This window comes from Apium graveolens, chromosome 7 (assembly GCF_009905375.1).
Source record: "Apium graveolens cultivar Ventura chromosome 7, ASM990537v1, whole genome shotgun sequence".
NCBI lineage: Eukaryota > Viridiplantae > Streptophyta > Magnoliopsida > Apiales > Apiaceae > Apium > Apium graveolens.
This window is the reverse complement of record NC_133653.1, coordinates 16,683,022-16,706,940: the sequence shown is the minus strand read 5'-3', so window position 1 is coordinate 16,706,940 and position 23,919 is coordinate 16,683,022. Positions and strand designations below refer to the sequence as shown.

The 23,919-nt window shown below is 33.9% G+C and overlaps 2 protein-coding genes and 1 pseudogene across 2 annotated transcripts in view; all 3 read left to right on the top strand.

Moving 5' to 3' along the window:
• Positions 1–23,919, top strand: part of LOC141671285 (glutathione S-transferase T1-like) — a 58,979-nt gene that overhangs the window by 14,436 nt on the left and 20,624 nt on the right. The gene's annotated exons all lie outside the window — the stretch shown is intronic.
• On the top strand, positions 184–3,472 carry LOC141671528 (putative xyloglucan galactosyltransferase GT20; annotated as a pseudogene).
• Positions 7,970–16,011, top strand: LOC141670783 (putative disease resistance RPP13-like protein 3). The gene is made up of 2 exons (XM_074476781.1): positions 7,970–11,126; positions 15,701–16,011. The coding sequence occupies exon 1, from the start codon at positions 8,196–8,198 to the stop codon at positions 10,797–10,799; it is 2,604 nt and encodes an 867-aa protein (XP_074332882.1). The 5' UTR covers positions 7,970–8,195; the 3' UTR covers positions 10,800–11,126; positions 15,701–16,011.

Below are 23,919 nucleotides of genomic sequence, written 5' to 3'. Positions count from 1 at the left end.
AAAAGCAATGGCTTGAAGCAATGCAAGAGGAGATGCAATCATTACATGACGAATCGTTGGATTTACAAAATTAAACATGACGAACATTCTGAATTTCCACGATATAAGGCTAGGCTAGTCGTAAAGGGGTTTAACCAGAAGAAGGGTGTAGATTTTGCAGATATATTTTCACCAGTTGTGAAAATGGCTTCCATTCGAGTTGTTTTAAGTTTGGCTGCTTCATATGATTTAGAAGTAGAACAAATGGATGTTAAAACCGCGTTCTTGCACGGTGAATTAGAAGAAGAAATTTTTATGAGGCAGCCTGAAGGTTTTGAAGTTATTGGCAAGGAAGATTATGTTTGGAGATTGAAGAAGAGCTTGTACGGTTTAAAACAGGCTCCGCGTCAGTGGTACAAGAAATTCGAATCCATAATTCGAAAACTTGGCTATAAGAAGACTAGTTCAGACCACTGTGTGTTTATGCAGAAATTTGATGATGGTGACTTTGTCATCTTGTTGCTTTACGTGGATGACATGCTGATTATTGGAAATGATATTTCAAGGATTAATAGTTTGAAGCAAGAATTGAGCAAGTCTTTTTCTATGAAAGACTTAGGGCCGGCTAAAGAGATTTTGGGTATCAAAATTACTCGAAACAGAAAATTAAAAAAGTTATGGCTATCACAGAAAAAATACATCGAGAAGATACTTGAAAGGTTCAATATGCAGCATGCTAAGGCTGTGTGCACACCACTTGCTCCCCATTTTAAATTGAGCTCCAAACAATGCCCAACAAATGAAGTTGAGAAGAAAGAAATGCAACGAGTACCTTACTCTTCAGCTGTAGGAAGTCTAATGTACGCAATGGTGTGCACGAGGCCTGACTTAGCTCATGCAGTCGGGGTAGTAAGTCGGTATCTTTCAAACCCAGGTAAAGAACACTGAATGCTGTTAAGTGGATTTTGAGGTATTTAAAAGGAAAATCTGATTTGAAACTTACTCTCGGAGGTACTGAGTTGACTTGAAGAGGTTACTCAGATTCTGATTTTGGGGGAGATATTGATTCAAGAAAGTCTACATCAGGTTATTTAATAACCTTCTCAGGGGGAGCACTATCATGGCAATCTAGACTTCAAAAATGCATTGCATTGTCTACAACAGAAGCAGAATTTATTGCAATGACTGAAGCGAGCAAAGAACTTTTGTGGATGAAAAAGTTTCTTCGAGAGCTTGGTTTTGTACAAGATAAATACGTATTATTTTGTGATAATCAGAGCGCAATCCATCTTAGTAAGAACTCGACATTCCACTCTAGATCTAAACATATCGACATTAAGTATCATTGGATACGGGATGTGTTGGATGCTAAACTTTTGGAAATACAGAAGGTTCATACCGATAAAAATGGCGCTAACATGATGACTAAGGCATTGCCAGTGTTTAAATTTGAAGTGTGTTGTTCGATCGCAGGAATGGCGATCACCTCCACATAGTCGTGAGGGGGAGATTTGTTGGGTTATGGGCTCCCTTCCTATGTGGAGAATAGCCCATGAAAGTGTTTAAAGTTGGGTCTGTTCCTATGTGGATAAAAAAAAAAGGCCCAATTTTATGTATCTCATAAGAAGAGGGATCTGAAGGGACGCGTGAACGCTGCTCAAAGAGGTGAGTCCAGAGAAGGAAAAAAATATATAGGACCTCATTTTAACTTGCTGTTCTGGAATACAGTGACATTGAGGTGGAGATTAAGTTCAGAGCTCTTAAAGTCAGTGTATCATCAAGGTTCTCAAGAAGGCTTGTGCTATTCAGGTTTCTGTTTTACTTCTCTCTTATAGGTTCAATTTGCTGGGTTATTTGCTTCAGTTTTGCTGAAATTCTGTCAGCTTTGATGGAGGCTTAATGACCTTTGGTATCTGGAGAGTTTGGTTGAACTAGAAGGTCACCTGGTTTAGTTTTGTGCTACTGAGAAAAGCTTGTATTTGTCTTATCTTGTATTGGTGTTTGTTCTCTGCTTGTACTTGTTTGGATACCTTATTGGATCCGTTTAGTACTTTGCAGAACTAACATTGTAACTCTTTTCTCATAGTGAAAATTTTCTGGACCGTAGTGTCCCGTGGATGTTTCCCTTCACATCGGAGGGTTTTACCACGTAAATTTCTGGTGTGCTTCTTTGAGCATTTTGTGTAGTTTTTGTTATTTGTCTGTCTTTAGTTGTGTTGTGTTGTTGTGTGACTGCATTATTATCACATCGATCATGGAGATCGAATTCAAGTAGCCTCACAACATGTGATGGCAGAGGGGTTTATGTGTATGATTTGCCACCAAAGTTTAACAAGGATTTTGTAGCTCAGTGTAGTGATATGTCTCCCTTGCTGGATTTCTGTAAATTTTTCAGGAATGAGGCACTGGGAGAACCAATACCGAAGCTTGTAAAAGCCTGGTACAACACTCATCAGCATTCTCTGGAACCAATTTTTCATTCCAGGGTTATGAAGCATCCTTGTAGAGTTTATAATGAAAATGAAGCCAAGCTATTCTATGTTCCATTCTATGGTGGCTTAGACATCTTGAGATGGCATTTCAAGAATGCCTCTCCTGATGTTAAGGAGACTTTGGCGTTGGAACTGGTAGAATGGCTTAAACTGCAGAAACCATGGGCTTTAAACTCAGGCAAAGATAATGTCTTTGTTTTGGGTAAAGTATCATGGGATTTTCGGAGAAGGGATGATTCTCCATGGGGAAGTACATTTTTGAATCTTGAAGAAATGGAAAACCCAATAAAGTTACTGATTGAAAGGCAACCTTGGCATGTTAATGACATTGGAATCCCACATCCTACCTACTTCCATCCTCACTCTGATGAAGATGTCATCTCATGGCAATTCAAGATCATCCAATCATGCCGAAACAACCTCGTTAGCTTTGCAGGAGGTGCAAAACCAGATTCTCCAGACAGCATAAGATCAGTGCTGATCAACCAATGCACTTTAGCAAGTACTGGAGCATGCAAGTTTCAGAATTGTAGTTCAGGAGGTTGTGATAAACCTGAATCCATCATCAAACTATTCTTGGTGTTCGAATTCTGTTTACAACCTCCTGGTGAGAGTCCAACTAGAAAATCTGTATTTGATTCTCTAATATCAGGCTGCATTCCTGTGTTTTTTGATCCCTTCACAGCTTACTGTCAATATTCATGGCATTTGCCTGAGGATCACGGAAAGTATTCAATGTTTATAGATCAAGAAGAGGTGAGAAAGTCGAAGGTGAATGTGGTAGAGTGGCTAATGAAGATACCTAAGAAGGCCAGGGATGACATGAGGAGGTATATAGTGTATGAATTGTTTCCTGGATTGGTTATGGAGATTCAAGTTCAGATATTGAACAGTTTCAAGATGCCTTCTCCATAGCAATGAATAATCTCCTTGAGAAGGTGACCAAACTGTTTTCTCTACCTTGCAAGGTACCCGGAAGACCATGTGATTCACTCAGATAAGCTTCAATGGATTGCAGAAAAATTTATATCAGAAGTTGAGGAAGATGAAGGATTTGTCATGGAGGACTTGACTGAAGATTATTTGAATGAGCTAATAATCGCAATTTGGTTCAGGTTGAAAGTTTGCGATTGAAACGGACAAGTTTGAGTTGAGGTGTCTAAACATCCTAATTAGAGGGGATTTGAATAGAGGTACCCACCAAACAAAGTTACTTTATACTATAGAGTATAAAGAATGGATCAAGATTGATACAATTAATCTCACAAACCTTTGTACACTGTTTATATTAAGGGAAGAAAAAGGAGATGGTTACACGTTGGAGTCCATAGCTAACTTAACAAGTCTACAAACATTCAGTCTGTACTTTGGTTATCCTGCTGTTATCCCAACAATCTCACTAAAAGATCCATCGGAACTATGTTTTCTGCCAGATTCAGTCACTCATTTACGTCTAGTCTGTAGTTATTTTGCAGAAGATCCCATGCAGCTTGGAAGTTTGCCGAATCTCACTGCTAGCTCTTGAGTCGAAAGAAGATGTGTGTACAGGGGAAACAAAATAGTTTGCAGTCAAAATGCATTTCCATGTCTTCAAATTTAAAGATTTCATCTTTTTACCAATCTGGAAGTTGGGGACGGAGTTTTCCCTTATCTCAAACAATTTCTACAGGTACAACGCTTTGACCTCAAGTATCCATAACTTCAATTTATAAAATTATGTGAATATGTTTTATTTTTAGTTGTTAGTATTGGAAAGATTTACTTCAATTTTCTCCAGACATTTATATTTATGTATTATATTAAGGGAGATCAGATTCACCTGATATTCAACTTGGAAATAGGTTTTACTTGGCTGCGCTTTGTCATTCTTATGATCGTGAGTGAAACTGGTCAATGAGCAATCTCCTTAGTATTTGCTGATACAAACCTACGTACTTTTCATATTTGTTGAATCTTGAGTTCTGATAACACAAATTACACATTATTGATGGTCGGAAATTTCAAAATTTATGTTCTTGTCTTCCTCACTAGGCTCTTTATTATTTCTCTTACAACATGCTGCAAAACTGAACTGTAAACCACAAGAGCTTCATATCACAATTCACAATTATCATCCTTAGAAATTGAATTGCACTGCACAAGTCCTCTGATTTAGTCTCTGTTTTAGTTTTCAAATTCATTGAGTTGTGACTTGTGATATTAATACATTTAAGTTTTTGTTTTAGTTTTCAAATTCATTGAGTTGTGACTTGTGATATTATAACATTTAAGGTTCATATAGCTAGAAATCTGTTCTGCTTTTTTATGAAATTGTCTGTTCTGGTAAATGTAAATTATTTTTATAATTTAAAACTATCTGGATATAACTATTTAATCTTTCTCTTCACTATTATGACAATTCAAATATTTTGTGTCATATGAAGAAAAATAGTTTTTCTTGTTTCTAATTTTTTTAAAACGGCAACTCGGTTGATGTTTTTCAACTATAATTTTTTTTTTCTTTAATTTGTTACATCACTTTAAATTAGGGTTTAGGGCCATTAAAAAAAATATCTGGGGACATTTGGGGCCAACAACCCCAAATATTGTTTTTTCTTTAATTATTGTCTTATTTTTCAGGCTATATGTAGAACATAATATAATGTGATTAAAAACATCCCGATTGATTGAGATATATCGGTCTTGTCTTTCTCATTTGGATTTCAATTATAAGTCCAACAAATAGATTCGGATCACAGGATTAGCAAGGCAATATACTCCCTCCGTCCCCCAAAATGTGCACTATTTGCCCGAATTTCGAAAATTTTATAAAATAAAGTTTCATAATATTTTTTTCAAATTTTTTTTTGAATAAAAGTTTAAACATAAAACTTTTATTCAAAAAAAATAAAAATAAATATTATAGGATTATAATTTAAACATTAAAAAGCGTACTAAAAAATGATGTATAAAATTTAATGGGAAAGAGGGAGTGACAGTGCTCTGTTTTATAGGGACCCCGTAACATGCTTTTATGGGAAAGAGGGAGTACTGAGCAACAAAACTAGGTCATCCTGAAAGGACATGCTCTGTTTTATAGGGACCCCGTAACATGTTTTATAGGGATCCTAAAGCATCTTAGAGGCACAACATTGAAAGCATTATTTCAATAATAATAATTACATTTATATCTTTTATGACCTCTGAGATTTCTCTTCTTTTTTTTTTTTTTTAAATATTACTATCTTTAAAACATAAAATTCTAGCGAGAGGCACAAGGTTCTTAATTTAGTCTTGTTAGCAGACTTTGATCCAGACAATCATCATCGGTTGTAGTTATTTAATAAGTATTCTATCTAGCATATTTCTTTGATTAATTACAATTAGTCTCATAAAGCACATGTATTAATCATTTTTGTTGTCTTTTACAACTTTCCAGGCCCATAATCGAGATTAATTTTGTTTATTTTATATATCTGCTCTTGACACTACTACACAAGGCTGTTTATTTTACAACATTTGACAAAACTGAGCTCTAAACCAAGAGATTCACAGACCACATTACAAGTGCTTGACTTGCTTTGTCTCTTCATTTCCTCCAACTGAGCTATGCACTGTCAGCACGGCTTTGAGCTCCAAGATGAAAGAATGTAATTCGTCGAAATATGGATTAGTTGCATTCCTGGTATCCTCAATCAATTGCAGAATTTTCTTGTATGCACTTAGTATTAGATTACGATCACTTTCAAGTACAAGCTAAATTTGACAGCAATATGTTAAACATTGCTCTCCGGTTTCAAAGTTTTTTGCATTTCTAATAGTGCTCCTAAGGTTTTTAGTCGGACTTCATAGGGAGCAATATTAGCAAATGTTCAAACGAGAATTACCTGTATTTGCATTATTTCACATACTAAGCTGAGATCTGCAATGGATGATTGGAAGTTTCGTAGCAGAAACTTACAATCTTCTTTGAGACAAAACTTTCAACCTTTGCAAGTGATTTAGACTATTATCATTCACCTTCGCCCTGTCATATCTTTACTTTTAGTTGCTAAAATCAAGAAATATGTAGGTTTAAAATAAAATTCGAAAATTGGTTATATTCCTTTTCATTTCTAAAAATTTAAGTAATTGGTCAATTTTCGGAGTACTCTTTTTCAATGTTAAAGGACTCGGTTAAAATACGAAAAGTATGAGCCAGGGCAACTCTGAGTATTCGTCCAAGTTCATCCAATGTTATGGATTATAGTTGTGATATTATACATTTATGTTTATAAAGCTAAATACATGTTCTTTTTTTTCATAACAAAACTAATAGCACATTACAGGTCCTCCTTACAACTTAAATAGAACTAGTTAATAATATGTTAGACATTGCCCTTAAGTTTATTCATTTTTTACATTTCTAATATGTTAGATATATCTTTCTTGGTTATAGAAAAATGCAGTATTATGTAATTTATTTTAGCTAAAAATTTAAGACAAGAGCTAGGAAAATGCAGTATCGGAAATGGAAAAAAATTTCATTTATCAAGCTTGAAAATCAAGGGTAGATTCATGTAGGGGCGGACACGTGCCCTCACGGAACTAAAAATTAGCGATTTTTTATTTAAATTTTAAGGTATAAATATGTATATTTTATAATGTGCCCTCACTAAAAGAGGTGAAGTGTCCCTATTTATATTTAGTTTTATTTATAGTATAAATATGTTATATGATCTAAAATGAAGATTAAATGGTTAAAATACTAACTTTTAGCACTCAAATATCAAATTCGAAAAGTCTAGTGAAGATGACATTTTTTTAAATTTGGACCGGTGACTAGTGACATAATCACTTAAGTAAATGGTGCCCCCGAAGAAGTTGGGCTCTGGATCCTTAATTTCAACAAACGCTACTGTCAAGTACCTGAATTTCATCCCTTTCATCTGCTTGACTAATAACTCAATAGGGTAGATTTCCCTGGAGACTTACTATGCACTTGAGAATCATCAGTCCAGTTACTCTGCTGTCATGGTCCCTCTTCTTCTAGATTGCTGCAAAGACTTTTATCATCTGGTGTAGAAACTGCAATAATTGAAAGGACAGTGCTCTGTTTTATATTGCTACAAAGACTTGTGACAAGTCTCCGGCGACTTCAATAATTATAATTACATTCTATATCTTTTATGGTCCCTCTGAGATTTCTCTTCTTTTTATGGACATAATATTCGATTACGATCACTTTCAGGTGTACCTAAATTCAACAACAATATGTTAGACATTGCTCTTCAGTTATTTATTTTTTTGCATTTCTAATCATGCTCATATTATTTTACTCGGACTTCTTCCTAAGAAGCAATTTTAGCAAAGTTTAAAATGAGGTTACTCGTAATTGCATAATTTCACATACTAAGCTGAGATCCGCAATGGATGGTTGTAAGTTTCCCAGCAGTAAAAAAAGGTTTCATATTATTTTACCACACAAAACACGACACTCTTTCAGTGTTGAGGGCATCTTTAGCTAAAGAGAAGTGACAGGTTGCTAAAGCCTCTTTGCAGGGACACCAAACACATGCTTTTATTAATTATTATCCACAAAAAAGACACCACTCAGGATGTGAAAGCATCTCATAGGCAAACCAATGAATTAAAGCTTTTAGTTTTGTAATTCTGTGCACAATAGACCTTACAAATCATAAATTAGTATTGTTCTTGTTGTAGTTAATTCGATTACCTTCAGATCATAAAGCTTAATAAAGAAGAATGGTTGATGCAATCGTATCTCTTGCAATTGAAAAGCTTGTTGCATTTATTGCACAGGAAGTTAACATTCTACTAGAAGTGAAAGACAATTTAAGGTTGCTCAAAGATGAATTGCGCTACCTCCAATCTTCCGTAAGATCTGCAGAATCAAGGAAGGAAGAGGAGCAAATTCGCATCTGGGTGGAGGACGTTAGAGATGTCGCCAATGATGCGATAAAAATCCTGAGCGATTTCAGTGCTCACCAACAAGAATATGCAGCTCCGAAACAAGGTATCTGGGATCGTGTTCGGGCCTGTTTTTGCTTGATCAAAACAGAAGCTACACTTTACGATATCGGCAAGGAGATAGATTCAATCAAGAAAAGGATTGAAGTGATCAAGAATAGGCGAAATGACTACCGTATTGACAATATCTTAGCCACTCCAAACAAGCAGCAGAAAGAGAGAACATTGTTGAGAATAACCGCCATTAATAACCAGGTGGAAGTGGTTGGTTTCGAGGATGATTTTAAGACTTTGAAGGCTGAACTTAATAGCGAGGACCTCTCCCTCAAAGTCATTTCAATTCACGGTATGGGGGGGTCGGGCAAGACTTCACTTGCCACAAAGTTGTACAACTCTAGCGAGTTGAGAAATTTTAAAACTCGTGCTAAGGTTTGTGTTTCGAACGATTATAACATAAAAGATGTTCTAAAGAGAATAATAAAGTCTTTTATGGGACTTGAGCACGAACAAAAGTTGTCAACCATGGATGAGTATGATTTGCTGCAGTATTTGACAAAGTTACTTCAAGATCGAGGCTGCTATTTGGCGTTGATTGATGATATATGGGACATCAAGGCATGGATCCAGATAAAAGATGCGTTTCCAGACCAGAAAAATGGTAGAAGAATCATCATAACCACCCGCAACAAAAAAGTTGCAGAGATGGCAGATGACAAATGTTTTGTCCATCGACTCCGTTTTCTAACAGAATATGAGAGCTGGGAATTGTTCTGTAAGAGAGCAGAACCAACAACCCCAAATTTGAAGAAATTAGGAAGGGAGATGGTTGGTAAATGTCGTGGTTTACCACTTGCAATCGTGGTACTGAGCGGCCTCTTATCACACAACATGAGCTATGAATATTGGTCAAAGGTGAAGGAGCATATATGGAGACACTTGAAGGATGATGACTTGTCTCCCCAGATTGGGGAAATACTGAGTTTGAGTTTTAATGACTTGTCTCCCCAAATGAAAGACTGTTTTCTCTACCTTGCAAGGTACCCGGAAGACCATGTGATTGATTTGGACGAGTTGAAGCGTCTATGGATTGCAGAGGAATTCATATCCGAAGCCGAAGAAGGTGAAGGAGTAATCATGGAGGACATGGCTGAAAACTGTTTGAATGAGCTGATTAACCGTAATTTGCTTCAGGTTAATAAATTGCGATGGAGCGGACAAGTTGAGAGTTGCCGGGTCCATGATCTTGTCCGTGATCTTGCCTTAAAAAAAGCAAAGGAGCACAAGTTGTTGGTCGTTTTGGAATCAGGTAAACACCATCCAGAACTCATTCATTTGTTGGAAGGACAACCCCGTCATCTCATTTACGATGAAATAGGTGAGTACTTGAAACTAGTTGAGCGTAGATTTGATGCTTTACTTGTGCGATCATTGGCAGTGGTAAATTATTTAAGTGGTAAATATGAATTAAAAGAAATGAAGTTGGCGTGTGCGAGATTCAAAAATCTTAAAGTCCTAGATATGGATAGTGTGCAATCTAAGACAATACCAGAAGAAATAGGAGATTTAGTTCACTTAAAGTACTTGGGCTTAATGGGTCTTGAGAAGTATTCTGATGTACCTATAGAAATTCCAGCAAGTATAGGCAAGCTTAAAAAGCTACAAACCTTGCACGGTGGGTGGAGAACATACTACACAGTTCCTAGGGAGATATGTGAGCTTCATGAATTGAGACATTTAAACATTGAAATTAGAGGGAGTTTGAATATAGGTAAGCACCAAACAAAGTTACAGACTCTTGGTCGTATATCGTGTAAAGAATGGATGAAGATTGACACTGTTAATCTCACCAACCTCCATACACTCTCTATATGTGATAGAGAAGAAGAAGAAGCATACAGTTACACGCTGGAGTCCGTAGCCAATTTAACAATTCTCCAAACATTCATCCTATGCTTTGTATATGTTGAGATTCCAACACTGAAACCACTCTCGTCTTGCAATCGTCTCAAGAGCGTTGACTTAACGGGTATTCTAAAAGATCCATCGGAACTACGTCATCTGCCCGATTCAATGACGGATTTAAGTCTAGAATATAGTAAGTTTAGAGAAGATCCAATGCCCACTCTAGGAAGTTTGTCGAATCTCACCGCTCTTCGGTTGACTTTTAATAGATATTTAAACAAAATGGTATGCAGTGAGAATGGGTTTCCAAGTCTTCAAATTTTAAGATTAAAGCTGTTCACCAATCTGGAAGAATTGGAAGTTGGGGACGGAGCTTTCCCTTCTCTCAAACAGTATCAAGCTACTTCTTGTGACAAATTGAAGAAGATTCCTTTACAACTAGAACGCTGCTACGCTGCTGGCTTCCATAAATACTGAGCTTGAGTTATAATGACTTGTCTCCCCAAATGAGAGACTGTTTTCTCTACCTTGCAAGGTACCCGGAAGACCATGTGATTGATCCAGACGACTTAAAGCTTCTATGGATTGCAGAGGAATTCATATAAGAAACCGGGGAAGGTGACGGAGTAATCATGGAGGATTTGGCTGAAGATTGTTTGAATGAGCTAATTAATCGTAATTTGATGCAGGTTATTGATTTGCAATGGAACAGTCAAGTTTTGATTTGCAGGGTCCACGATCTTGTCCATAATCTTGCCATGAATAAAGCAAAGGACGAGAAGTTGTTGGTTGTTTTTGACTCAGGTAAACATCGTACAGACCACATCCATTTGTTCAAAGGACAAGCACGTCATGTCATTTACAATGGACTAGGCGAGTACATGAAATTACTTGATCGTAGATATGATGCTTTATATTTACATTCATCGGGTCTAGTAAAGTATTTTGGTGGTACATGAAATTACTTATTTATTAACACATTTATATAACTAAGAGATAAAATAAATATCTGAAATTCCAGCAACACATTCTTGCTTTGGTTGCTGCAAACTCCAAGTTTCTCGCTAAGAAACTCAAACTTGCTTCTTATCTGAGCCTTCTTAAATATATCAGCATGAAGAATATGATTGTGAGAGATATTAATTTCTTCTTGATTGTCGGCTGATTCTTTTGTGCATCCTTCTTCTTTCATATTCGAATCTAGTAACACGTTCCTTAACCACAATGTTTCATTTAGGCTTCTTTTTTACACAGGCTGTACCAAATACTCCTCAATTCTGTCATTCCATGTTCTAAAGGTCTGTTTGAGGCCAAATAAGGCTTTCTTAAGTAAATATGCATGATCTTCTATTTATTTCACAACATAATCCTCGGGTTGCTCCCCATTAATCTCCTCTTCCTCCGAAGGATCAAGTACAAAGCTTTTCTCTTTCATTTTTACTTTGAAGACATCATTGCCATTTGCATCTGAAATACTTTCAATTGCCACTCTGCCTTTTCCCTTGACTGTAATATATTCTCCATTCCCAATCCTCACTTTGTTCAAACGACAAGCACCTCATGTCATTTACAATGGATTTCCCTTCTCTCAAAAAACTACCAGAATGCGTAGGCCCCTGGGTTGGTTCGATGACTTAACTTTTTAATTTTGTTTGATGCTATGAAGTATAGGATAGCTCATTCATAGCAGTTATAATGAGATTAATTAACGTAATGTAAGGATTATAAAATTCATGTTTGTTTCCTTTTAACTAAATTCATGTTTATTTGTTGATATTTTATTTTTTTAATAGTGGATAAAATTATAGTTCTCAACAAAAGGAGATAAAATTTAATTCAGTGTAACTACTCATTTTTTTTATAAAATTTATAATTCCGAATCACCATAATTTTTGTGTAAACGGACAGAATTGAATTTTTTTAAGAATAATAGTCATCATATTCTATAAAAAAAATCAGTGGTACACAAATATAATTTTGGTTTCACCAATTTACTTATATATCTTATATTAATTTTGTTTTTACCAATTTACTTATATATCTTATAATTCAACTTTCATATGTCTTTTTAATTTTACTACAACTTTTGTTTACACCTTTATTCCTCTACATGTCATATGACTCCATTTTTAGTTTTATTTTAGTTATCTTTTATTTATACATGTTTTATGATTTTATTAAATTTAGTTTTATTTTTATTTTTTTATACTTCTAAATATTTTATGATTATATTAAATTTGGTTTTATTTGTTTCACCCTTTGCTTTAACCTTTCCTTTGGTTTCTATTGATTCTTGGTTTAACTCCTTTTTGAATTTCATTATAACTTTAATGTATAATTTTTATTCTTCTTTTACTTTTATATGACTTATAATATTATATATATTAATTTACCCGTTTTTCAATTGCAATTTTTTTATTAATTTGAACTCAGTAATTCTATTTCTTATATGACTCAATAGTATATTTTAATGAAATAATAAAATTTTTAAAATCGTATAATAATTATGATATTTATATTATAATCATAACACAAATATCATACTATTTGGTTTGGGTTTTGTGAGTAAAAATTAGAAATTTTAACATGACACTTATATTACTATAATTTTAAAACACTCTGGGAACAAAAACCAGATGTATGTGACTGGGTTGCCTATTGAATTTTATGAACCTATTAATGGGTCAGTTTATGATCTTATATATTTTAAAATTTAATATTATAAAAAATACACTTATTTAGACATACTTATTTTTTAACAAATGTATTTAATAAAATATTAAAATAACAAAAATAAAATAACAATTATTTAAAACACCTGTACATGGCACGAATTTTAGGTTAATATTTATTATATCAACTTTCATCATAATTTCATGTTGATTCTCCACAAATACATAATATTAATTTTAATTGTATTCATTCTTGATCTTTAATAAATTTAAATTTTTAACATTAACGTATATATGTCCATTGTCCATATATGACTGATATATGACTGATTATGTAGTAGTTCTTGGACTTAAAATTTCTAAACAAAGAAAGATAGAGTAATTTAATTCAAGGGATTACAGTTAATAATAATGAGATTATTTTCGTGTATAATAGTTGGGGATTATAATCCTAAAAAAGGTTGACAACAGTATCGGCTAAGCAACATGGCCTCATGAATGGGTAATGACCCTTATATCACAATTTGAGAAGAAAAGACACAGAGCTCCAAAATGTACCACCTAACCGCTGAGTTAGCTCTAATGTTCTGTATATATTATAAACGCAACTAAATATCACGTTTGTGAGTGATATAAAAGGCCATTTTATAATATCAGTGAGATTTTGGGCTTTTTCTTCCCAAATTGTGAGAATAAGGGCCATAATTGTGCTATGCTTGACTATGATCATCATCTTCAACTGTATGTCAAGAAAAAAGGTCATTGCCCATGAAATTCTCAGTATGTATCTCCTCCTCAATTTTTGTATTTAGAACTCTTTTGATTACAAATTAGCAAGAATGTCTGCTTAGTTGTGCTTTACATTGGTCTCATGATTGTTTGCTCTTTCATCCCAATGATTGTCTAAGTTAATCTCTATTTTTAGATCCTTGCTTATATACATAGACTGCATAGGATCCCCCGTGACCATCTATATTTAGCTTCAAAATAGTAATTTTCGATACAATATATTACTATGCAGCAATATGTATAATTTTTTATACTCTTTTAAGACATGTTATCAAACTCAAAGTTCATATTTAGTTTCTTCAATTAAGGCTTGCCAAATTCATCTTATTCGATTATTGTTTCAAATTATTTTGTCCTATAATGAAGAACTCGAGCAAACTCATGGGCAGTGTACGTAAAAATGCTCATGATAATCTGTTTGTCATATATTATACATTCTTTGCATCTTGATGGTGGGGCATCTTAATAAATTTCAATTTGTTTGAGGACTAAACTACAACACCCTCCCCGTTGGTTCTGGAAAGGTATATGTATTCTACTTACTATCACATATTTTGTTTTGCTAGATATAATAGATATTTATGCAAGGTCCGGGTACTTTAGGCTGGTGCAGGAAAACAATTCGAGCAATTTGAGACATTTTATGGATCATTCATTGGTTGCAAAAAATATGTATTCTGAATTGATTTTGACTTTATATATGCCTAAGTGTTGATTGCAAATTCAAAAAAAAGCACCTTATGTTAAAAGTTACAAAAGATTTTGAACACAAATTATAATATTTTGGTTTGGTAGTCTACAATTTACATGTTTCTTTCATTATTATAATTAACTAATTCTTTCTTTAAATTATGAATTTATTGTTTTTGCTTACAACCTATTTATTATGTGAGTTATGAGCATTGAATCCACCTTTGTTGCCCTACTTCATGTGTTAGAAAAAATGTATTATATATATATATATATATATTATCATGCTACTGCTAAATAAGTAATTATAAATTGATAATAAATTATAATAGCACTGATCTCACTCCTAAAAGAACGTTTGCATTGCAGGCTTGAGTCAAGTCTGACTTAGAGGTATAAAGGATAATGAGGCCATCACATGCTATTTTAAACGGTCAATAAAAATTAAAGTGGAACTATTATAACCAGTGAGAAAATTTTTTCCTGAAATTAACTCGCGAACTTTCCTGGAATGCAAGTGTATTTTAGTATAGAATAATAACAGTATTTTGGTAAATGCATATAATATTGTGTAATTACTACAATACCCTCGTGTTCTAAAATGAGAAAAAATTTTAAACTCAATAAGTGTATTTAGGAAGTGCATCTGAGCTAATCTCAGGAACATCAATGTCATAACCAATTGTGCTCGGGTTTTTGTACTAGTTCATTTGCAATCTTAAAGCTCTGGTATATCTCTACTAAATGATATTTCTACTGAGCATGAGCATCTTTCTTTGAACTCTTTATCTTTAAAGAGTAACAGATATATTGTCGGTTGTCTGCAAGTCTATATGTGGTTTATATTTGTTTATGGCCTCATTGTATAGTATAGCACTATGAACTAAATATAATACATAAGTTCTATTTTCCCTATGGCTATAACAGTTAGACCTCTACTGATATATGTTAGAAATCTACATATTTTAGGATTTATTTAAGATCCAGGAAGAATATTTTTATTTAAATTTCATGAATTTTGAAAGAATTGAGTTATATTATTTCTTAGATGTCCGCACCTTACATTTGACTGCGAGGCCATGTCGAATCCAAATGCAAAGGTACTTTGTAACTCATTGGCATACATGAATATTTTTAGATGTCTGAACCTTACATTTGACGACGAGATTATGTCAGATTCAAATACAAAGATACTTTGTAACTCATTGACATACATGGATATTTCAGGTTTCCGCAAAACATTATTTGTGGATATTTTAGGATGAGGCGATGGAACAACACTTGGAATGGAAAGAGAGCGAGCCTTTAATTAATCTGACCTGAACTAAACATGAACAGAAGTCAGTTGGAAGTGTTGAAGATTAATATGATGCAATATCATAGCTTGGATTAATGTCGGATGCTTGTTAGAATTGTATAATTATTGCAAAGAGGAACAACTCTTTATTTTGCACCGAGGCATCAATTTGAAGATTTTTTATGCATCATTTAGTATTATCAAATATAAAAATAATGAGCAATTGGCCCTCTGGTTATGTCATATAAGGTTTTAAATTAGGTTGTATACTTATGTACGGAGAATCAACCAAAATAATCTAATAATTTGAAGTGGTTTATGCAAATTATTTCAAAGGACTGAATCGTTTGTAATGTAATAAATATGTTGAAGAGACTCTTAAACCTATGGTATCAAAATTGATGAAAAGTCTTACTGATTTTTGTGTAAGAAAATAACACTTCTTATGTTTTAGTTTTACTCTCTATAATTTCAAAATTAGGGTCAGTGTTATGAAAATCAAGCTCATTTGCAATCTCCAGTTACCTCAAGAATGAAAAACTTATACAAAAAAAAGTATACTAATAAACTAAATAATTTACTATCGTATTATTTAATCATTTTTACCAACCGCGCGAAGCGCGGTTACTTCACCTAATATTAGAATAAAGGGAGTATCATTTTAAATAGTTACTTGTTATTTCTCAATTTAAATTTGTGACGTATTCCATGAAGTTGATATAACTATTCTAGAATAATCAAATTCCATCTACACAAAATCTTGAACAACAAAACTTGTTATTTTACATCGACACTTCCAAAATGTGAAAGCCACTTTATTCGAATTTAATCTTTCTTTTAAATTCAATAATTTCTCATCTTTATTAAAATCTAACTGCACTAAAATTGTCAGACACGTGTCACAATATTAACCACAACGAATCTATATGCACATCCACATCTTTTGTATCGGCGTCATTGCTAACAGGACGGTAAATGTCTATATATAGGCTTTGAGCTCCTCTTCTCTTCTCATCAACTTATACAAAATATTAACTTCATTTGCAAAAAACACACAAAAAAACTATTTTTATATTTTTGAGGTTTCAAGATTTTTAAAATGGCCACTGAATTAAGCAGTGTGCAATCCATCCATGACTTCACTGTCAAGGTTCTTTCATTTCTTTCTTTCGGTGTAAATTTTTCCGTCGTAAATGGTAGTGTAGGTTGAATGAATGCATTAAAAATGTTTGACTGATGATTGCAGGATGCACTACAAGAAAAATGCAATCAGACAACGGTTGAAAGACAACGGTTAAAAAAATACCGTTGTCCTAAAAAATACAACAACGGTGAAATGATTTTGAAAAAAAAACAGTTGTGTGAGCTTAAGGACAGACAATAGTTATCTATTAGTTCAAAAACTGTTGTCTTTGTTATGCCCTCCCATGGAATCAGACAACAGTGTGCAAACTAAAATGTTGTCTTAGAATACTAAGACAACACGCTAGAACTGTTGTTAAATAACAACCATTTATCAGATTAAGACGATGGTTTTGCTGCTTATGTTGTGTAATTTGGACAAGTGCTTATTCTTACCCTTGTCTCATTAAAAATCAAACAATTGTGCGTTTATACCATTGTTAAAAGGAAAGGCCACAGATAATGGTGTTTTAAAGCATTATATTTATAAGATTTACACGACAGATTTATAACGCGTTGTCTAAACACCACACTTTAAAAGATACTTTTAGAGGTTGTTTTGAATTATTTATTTTTCATTCTCCCTCCTATTTTAATTTAACTAATAGACAACGGTTTGAGATGTAAAAAACTTGTTAGAAACTTAAACACACAATGGTTTGGTTCTTCAGGCATGTTGTCTAAACTCTAGGTAGAAGATGGTTTAATAGATTATCTATAAACTGTTGTCTCTGAGTAATGTTAAAATGAAAAAAATGAGTTGTATATATATTAAATCCCCAGAAAATTAATCCAAAAGTAGCCAACCAATGACTACCTAACAAAATATCATCCAACCAATATAGACTAGCAAAAAACCCTCAATCAAGTTGGCAAATCAGAATATTTCCTCAAGTCAACAACTAATTTCAATTGGATAATTCACAAACCAAATTACTTATTAAGATGTTATGTAAGCTTACTTATCACACCCAACAAATAATTATTTATTGCAGAATTTCACTCGTCAAAGCAAGTTCACTTATGGAATTGTGATGGAAGAGATAACAACACGAGATGAAAGTAGTAATATATGTCCAGCTGAGCAAAGGGTGTTGCCAAGTGGAGGCGTAAGTGCTGATGGACCTCCGACAACCCTCAGTGGCACTGGCATTGATCGAATGGCATTCTTACAGGCTAATATAACAAGAGACAACACAAAGTTTGTCAATGGAGCAATTGTGGGTGAAAGAAATGTATTCCAGGTAAGCAAATTGATAAAAGTTCATAAATAAGTAAAATATCAAGAGTATTTCTTGAAGAAACTTGATGAGTTGATGTTAGATGATTATTGAGTATTTTCTTCCTCGCTGTGTCTTTCTAATACCCGTGTTCTTGACTTTTTCTGCAGCTAGACCAGGGTCTTTTCATTGGCAGTAAGTTCCCGTTTTTTAATCGTCACCGGTTGACTTGGACCAAATTCCTCCAGCTGAAGACAGTGGAAGAAGGTGCTGGTAACCCTCCACCCCCAGTAACAAGTTGTTGGCAGAGAAGAAGCAGGGTATCATATATGAACACCTTATTCGATCAGAATTCCAACCAAAACCTTGACAAGCGACCAACAGTTTTAATTAGGCATGTCCATAAAACCAATAATGCAATCAAACAGGCTTTTCCACGAAAATGGGCAAAAACGGGAAACAATGAAATCCGGATCAATAATCACATTGGTCACTGAAAGAAAAATAAAAAAACTGAACATGGTTACAAATTTAAGATTAACAGGGTTTATGGCCCATCAACACTACTGTCCAATAATTAGATGACACTGAATCCAACATATAAATGCCAGACAGTCCAAACAATCAAGAAAAAAGGGAGCGATAAATTAGAAAATGACAAATTCCAGTATGATAAATCATTTATAAAAATTAAAAAAACTGCTAACTTCATAGATATTAAAACAATAATCGTAATTGACACTGATTAATTAAAATTATCAAATTTTGGCAAATAATAATTCGAGAAGTAAAAAAAGATTTACGAATAAATAAATTATAGAAGGCAGAGAGGTAACTCATGCTGGGGTAATTTTCTAGGAAATTAACTTAAAAGAAGGTAATTTTTACCATCATGGGAGTTGAATCCATTCATCTTCGTCCCGCATATAACTAGCTTTTTCCTCATCAAGTTCGTCAACATTGGGAAACATTGGCAAGTGCAGCTCATTCTCAAGTTCTATTTCTACTGATCCATCATTTTCATCGTCACATTGTTCATAACAGTTCTTTTCCGGTAATTTCAACACGACATACCAATGTTTTTCAAGAGGATCATCAATGTAACAAACCTGCTTAACATGTTTTCCTAGCACGAACGGATCATTTACGAAACCTAATTTGTTCAAATTAACAATTGTATATCCCAAGTCATCTACCTTAACCCCCTGGTTCATATCTACCCAATTACAACGAAATATTGGGACTCTAAATTTGTTATAGTCCAACTCCCATATACTTATTATAACTCCATAGTAGGTCTGTGAAGTATGTTCAATATTCTTCTCCTTACCCTGTACAAGCATTGTATCTGCAACGACACAGACACCACTACACTGAACTTGTCGAGTGTCATCACGCTCCTTGGTTCTAAACGTAACACCATTGATTCTATATCCGCTAAATGTAGGGACATTCTTGTTGGGCCCTTCAGCAATCCACCTTATCTCCTCAGGTATGTTGTTATGGTCATCCAACAATTCTGATTGAATCTATTTAAAACAAATTGATAAATATTAATTATGATGTTTGCTTAAATAAACAAATAACAAATACATTTACCAGGGAAAAATATAAACTAGGCCTATTTATGATGTTTTTATTCAAATAACAATTATACCTTTTTCCTGAACCATTTATGAAATTCTGCATTTTGCTTGATTTAAGCCAGACTTCATCATTTTCATGTTGTTGGTATCTTGTCATCAAAGATGCCATATGCTCGCTGCGAGAAAAATCACTTTCTTTAGTATATTAATCAAAGTGCATAAAATAATGAAATAACACACACTTAAATATCACTAACTTACTCAAAATATGGTCTAATATTAGTTGTATTTTGGAGAAAACACAAATGTGCTAGATGCAAGTCCTCATCGCTCGGCTTTATCAATGTCGCACCAGATAGAGGTCTTGCATTCTGCTCATACTTTGCATTTTGAGACACTCCTATGCTAGATTTTTCAAAATTCACCAAACACTCCACCGCCTCTTCGGCAACGTATGCCTCAGCAATACACCCTTCGGGATGAGCCGGGTTCCGTACATATCCTTTAAACGCTTTTAGATATCTCTCGAAGGGATACATCCAACGAAGGAATATTGGCCCACAAAGTTTAACCTCTCTCACGAGATGAACTGAGAGATGGATCATCACATCAAAGAACGAAGGGGGAAAGTGCTTTTCAAGCTGGCACAATGTTTCCACTAACTCACTCTGCATTTTTTCCAACTTGTCTACATCGATCAATTTACTGCAAATTGCCTTGAAGAAAAGGCAAAACCTAATAATTGTGCACCTGACTTGTTTTTGTAATACTGATCGAATTGAGATTGGAAGCAAATGATGCAATATCGTGTGACAATCATGAGATTTCATTCCAACAAGCCGAAGATTTTCCATGTTTACAAGATTCTTAATATTTGAACAAAATCCATCTGGCAACTTCATTTTAAGAAATGATGAACAAACTGTTTTTTTTTCTACATGCGTTAAGTTCCATGATGCCAACGGTACCTTTTCTTTCTTTCCAGGAGTCTTAGGTCTCAGCTCCGTTCTTATTCCCATTTCAGCCATATCAAGACGGACAGATTCCCTATCTTTTGTCTTCCCCGGAATATTTAGTAAAGTTCCAACAAGGGCTTCGCATATATTTTTCTCGATGTGCATCACATCGAGAACATGCCTAACTGGCAAAAATTCCCAATACTCAAGTTGGAAGAATATTGAAACCTTTTTCCAAACAGGTCGAGGTTCACCTTTCTTCCATCGTGGTTGCCGTTGTTTCTTTCCAAATACATGGGCCCTTAAATGCTGTACTCTTTGAAAAACCTCTTCTCCGGTTAATGGAACAGGGGCGACCCCCTTCTCCACAGTGTTATCAAAAGCTGATTTCTGCCTTCTATAAGGATGATTACGGGGCAACCATCTTCGATGCCTCATAATCACCGTCTTACGGTAATTAACCAACCTAGTAGCTTTTGTTTCATCAATACAAATAGTACACGCATTATACCCTTTAATAACATTTCCTGACAAGTTCCCTAAAGCAGGATAATCACTTATTGTCCATAATAAAATGCCCCTAAGCATGAAAGACTCTTTCTTATAAGTGTCGTACATTTGTTTCCCACGCCACAACTCTTGCAGATCTTCTATTAGTGGTTGAAGGAACACGTCGATATCATTTCCAGGCTCAGTCGGTCCAGATATTAACAAGTAGAGCATAATATACCTTCTCTTCATACAAAGCCATGGAGGAAGGTTATAAATTGATAGCAAAACAGGCCAGCTTGAGTAATCAGTACGGTTTCCATGAAAAGGATTGAAACCATCGGAAGATAAAGCTAATCGAAGGTTCCTAGTCTCTGATGCAAAATCAGGCCATTTTTGGTCGACTTCCTTCCATGTTATTGAATCAGCCGGATGCCTCATTTTACCATCCTTTTGTCGCTCGGTGTCATGCCACGTCATGTCCTTTGCAATGTGAGGTGTATTGAATAAATTTCATAATCTTGGTATCAGCGGGAAATACCATAGAACTTTAGCAGGGACCCCTTCAAGTTCATCTCCTTTTTTATTCAATTTCCATCTAGAGGCCTTACATACGCGACAAGTAGTTTGTTCTTCATCTAAATCGCCACGGTATAAGAGACAATTATTCGGACATGCGTGTATCTTTTCATACCCCATTCCTAATGCACATAAGGTTTTTTTTGCTTCATTGAAGGAAGAAGGGATGTTGTTGCCTTCTGGAAGTAAAGAGCCAAGTAATAACAGAATATCACTGAAGCATGAATCAGACATACCATGCTTCACTTTCAAGTTGTATAACTGGACCAGAGCTTTCATCTTAGTGTACCTCCCACATCCAGGATAAAGAGGTTGATGTTCACCTTTAACATGGTTAATGAAATCAGAAGTGTCGGTTTCGTCCGAACTTTCATCAGAAGACATATCATCGTCGTCGTCCTCGTCACGTTCACCCATTCTTGAGGTGCCTTGATTGATAGATTCCGAAGTGTCGGTTTCATTAGAACTTTCTACAGAATTATTCTCCCCGTGCCATATCCAACGTGTATAAGTTTGATCAACACCATTTTGAAAAAGATGGTTTTTAACTATCTGCGCTCTCCATGATTTACTATGTGCGCAGTTTACACATGGACAACTGATTTTTTCTGCATTATAACCATTCTCAAATGCAAATATTAACAAATCTTCCACTCCTTTTTTGAACTCTTTCGTTCTTCTATCCGCTTTTAACCATGACCTATCCATCTTTTAAAAGTCTGAATAGAACCTCAAATTCAGACTAAATTATGAAATCTTTAAATTTCCCCAAAATCTTTATAACTGAACCCTAATTGAAGTAAAAAAGGCATCAAAATGAATTCAAAACAGAGGACTTATATAACCCAAATGCATAAATTAAAGTACTTACCTATCCTTATAGCTTCTTAAAAATGAATTGTGAAGTCTTTATATTTCCCCCAAATCAATATGAACCCTAGTTCAGAATCACAAAAGAATGAATTCATCAAAATGAATTCAAAAGAGAGTACATATAAACCAGACTTCATAAAAGACTGTACTTACCTGTTCAAGTGTGAAAATAAATTTAAAACCCGAGATCTTGATGTCTTGGAATCTTGATGTGACATGGATTTGATATCTAGATTCGAGGACTTGAGGGTATGAGCACGATTTTGAGCATAGATTTGAGAGTATTAGCATGAATTTGAGCATAGATTTGAGAGTATTATGGATTTGAGAGCACATGGACATGGATGAACGGCCTAACTACCAAGTAAATAAATGTGTTCTTGTTCCGACAGATACATATGTCTGAACAAATATATGTCTGAAATAAAAAGTAATTAATAATATGTTTAAGTCTCAACTAAATTATTATATAAGAATTACATGGCTCATAAATTAAAATATTTTGAATAATATTAATTCATTTATTTTCTAGGACCACAATAATTTGGATTTTATGTATTTGAATAAATTAATATAGAGGAATAAATTATATAATTTATTAAAAAATAAATAATCACAAATTATTTTAACGAAATAGTATGTCGGTAATAAGAATATCGAATTTATATTACACGAAAAATTGTGAAAATGTTCTTTAATAGATATTAGTGTAGTTTGAATCGTTTAGAATGTCTTTATTATCATTTTCAATTTCAATATTTTTTATATTATTAGTGTTAAACGATCGGTAAATAAATCATCTAATTATCTTTAGTTTGTTATTTGTTTTTACAACTTGATCGTATCGACAATTGGGAGTTCCGAACTATATATTGTTTTACATAATAGTGTTTTTGAAAAACTATTGCCCAACACTAGATTAAATAGTTGTTTGTAAACTGTTACATATAACTCACTAGCGATAAGTTCGACTTTTTGGAGTTGATATCCCATGTTTATCGATATTTTTTAAATTTGTAAATATTTTCGACGATCCAATTATATGGATGATTAAATCACCCTTTCAATGATCCAAACATATGGATGTGCTTCGAATATGAATATGATTATCATATACAATATTGATACCTTTTCTAGAAAAAGATGTTCAGATGTGTTTTTATATTAATTGAATCTTTCTTATTAAGCATATTCATCAATTATTCTAAACATTATACTTTAAACCCTATCTTAACCCCAAATAATTTTTTTTATTGTAGGTAAC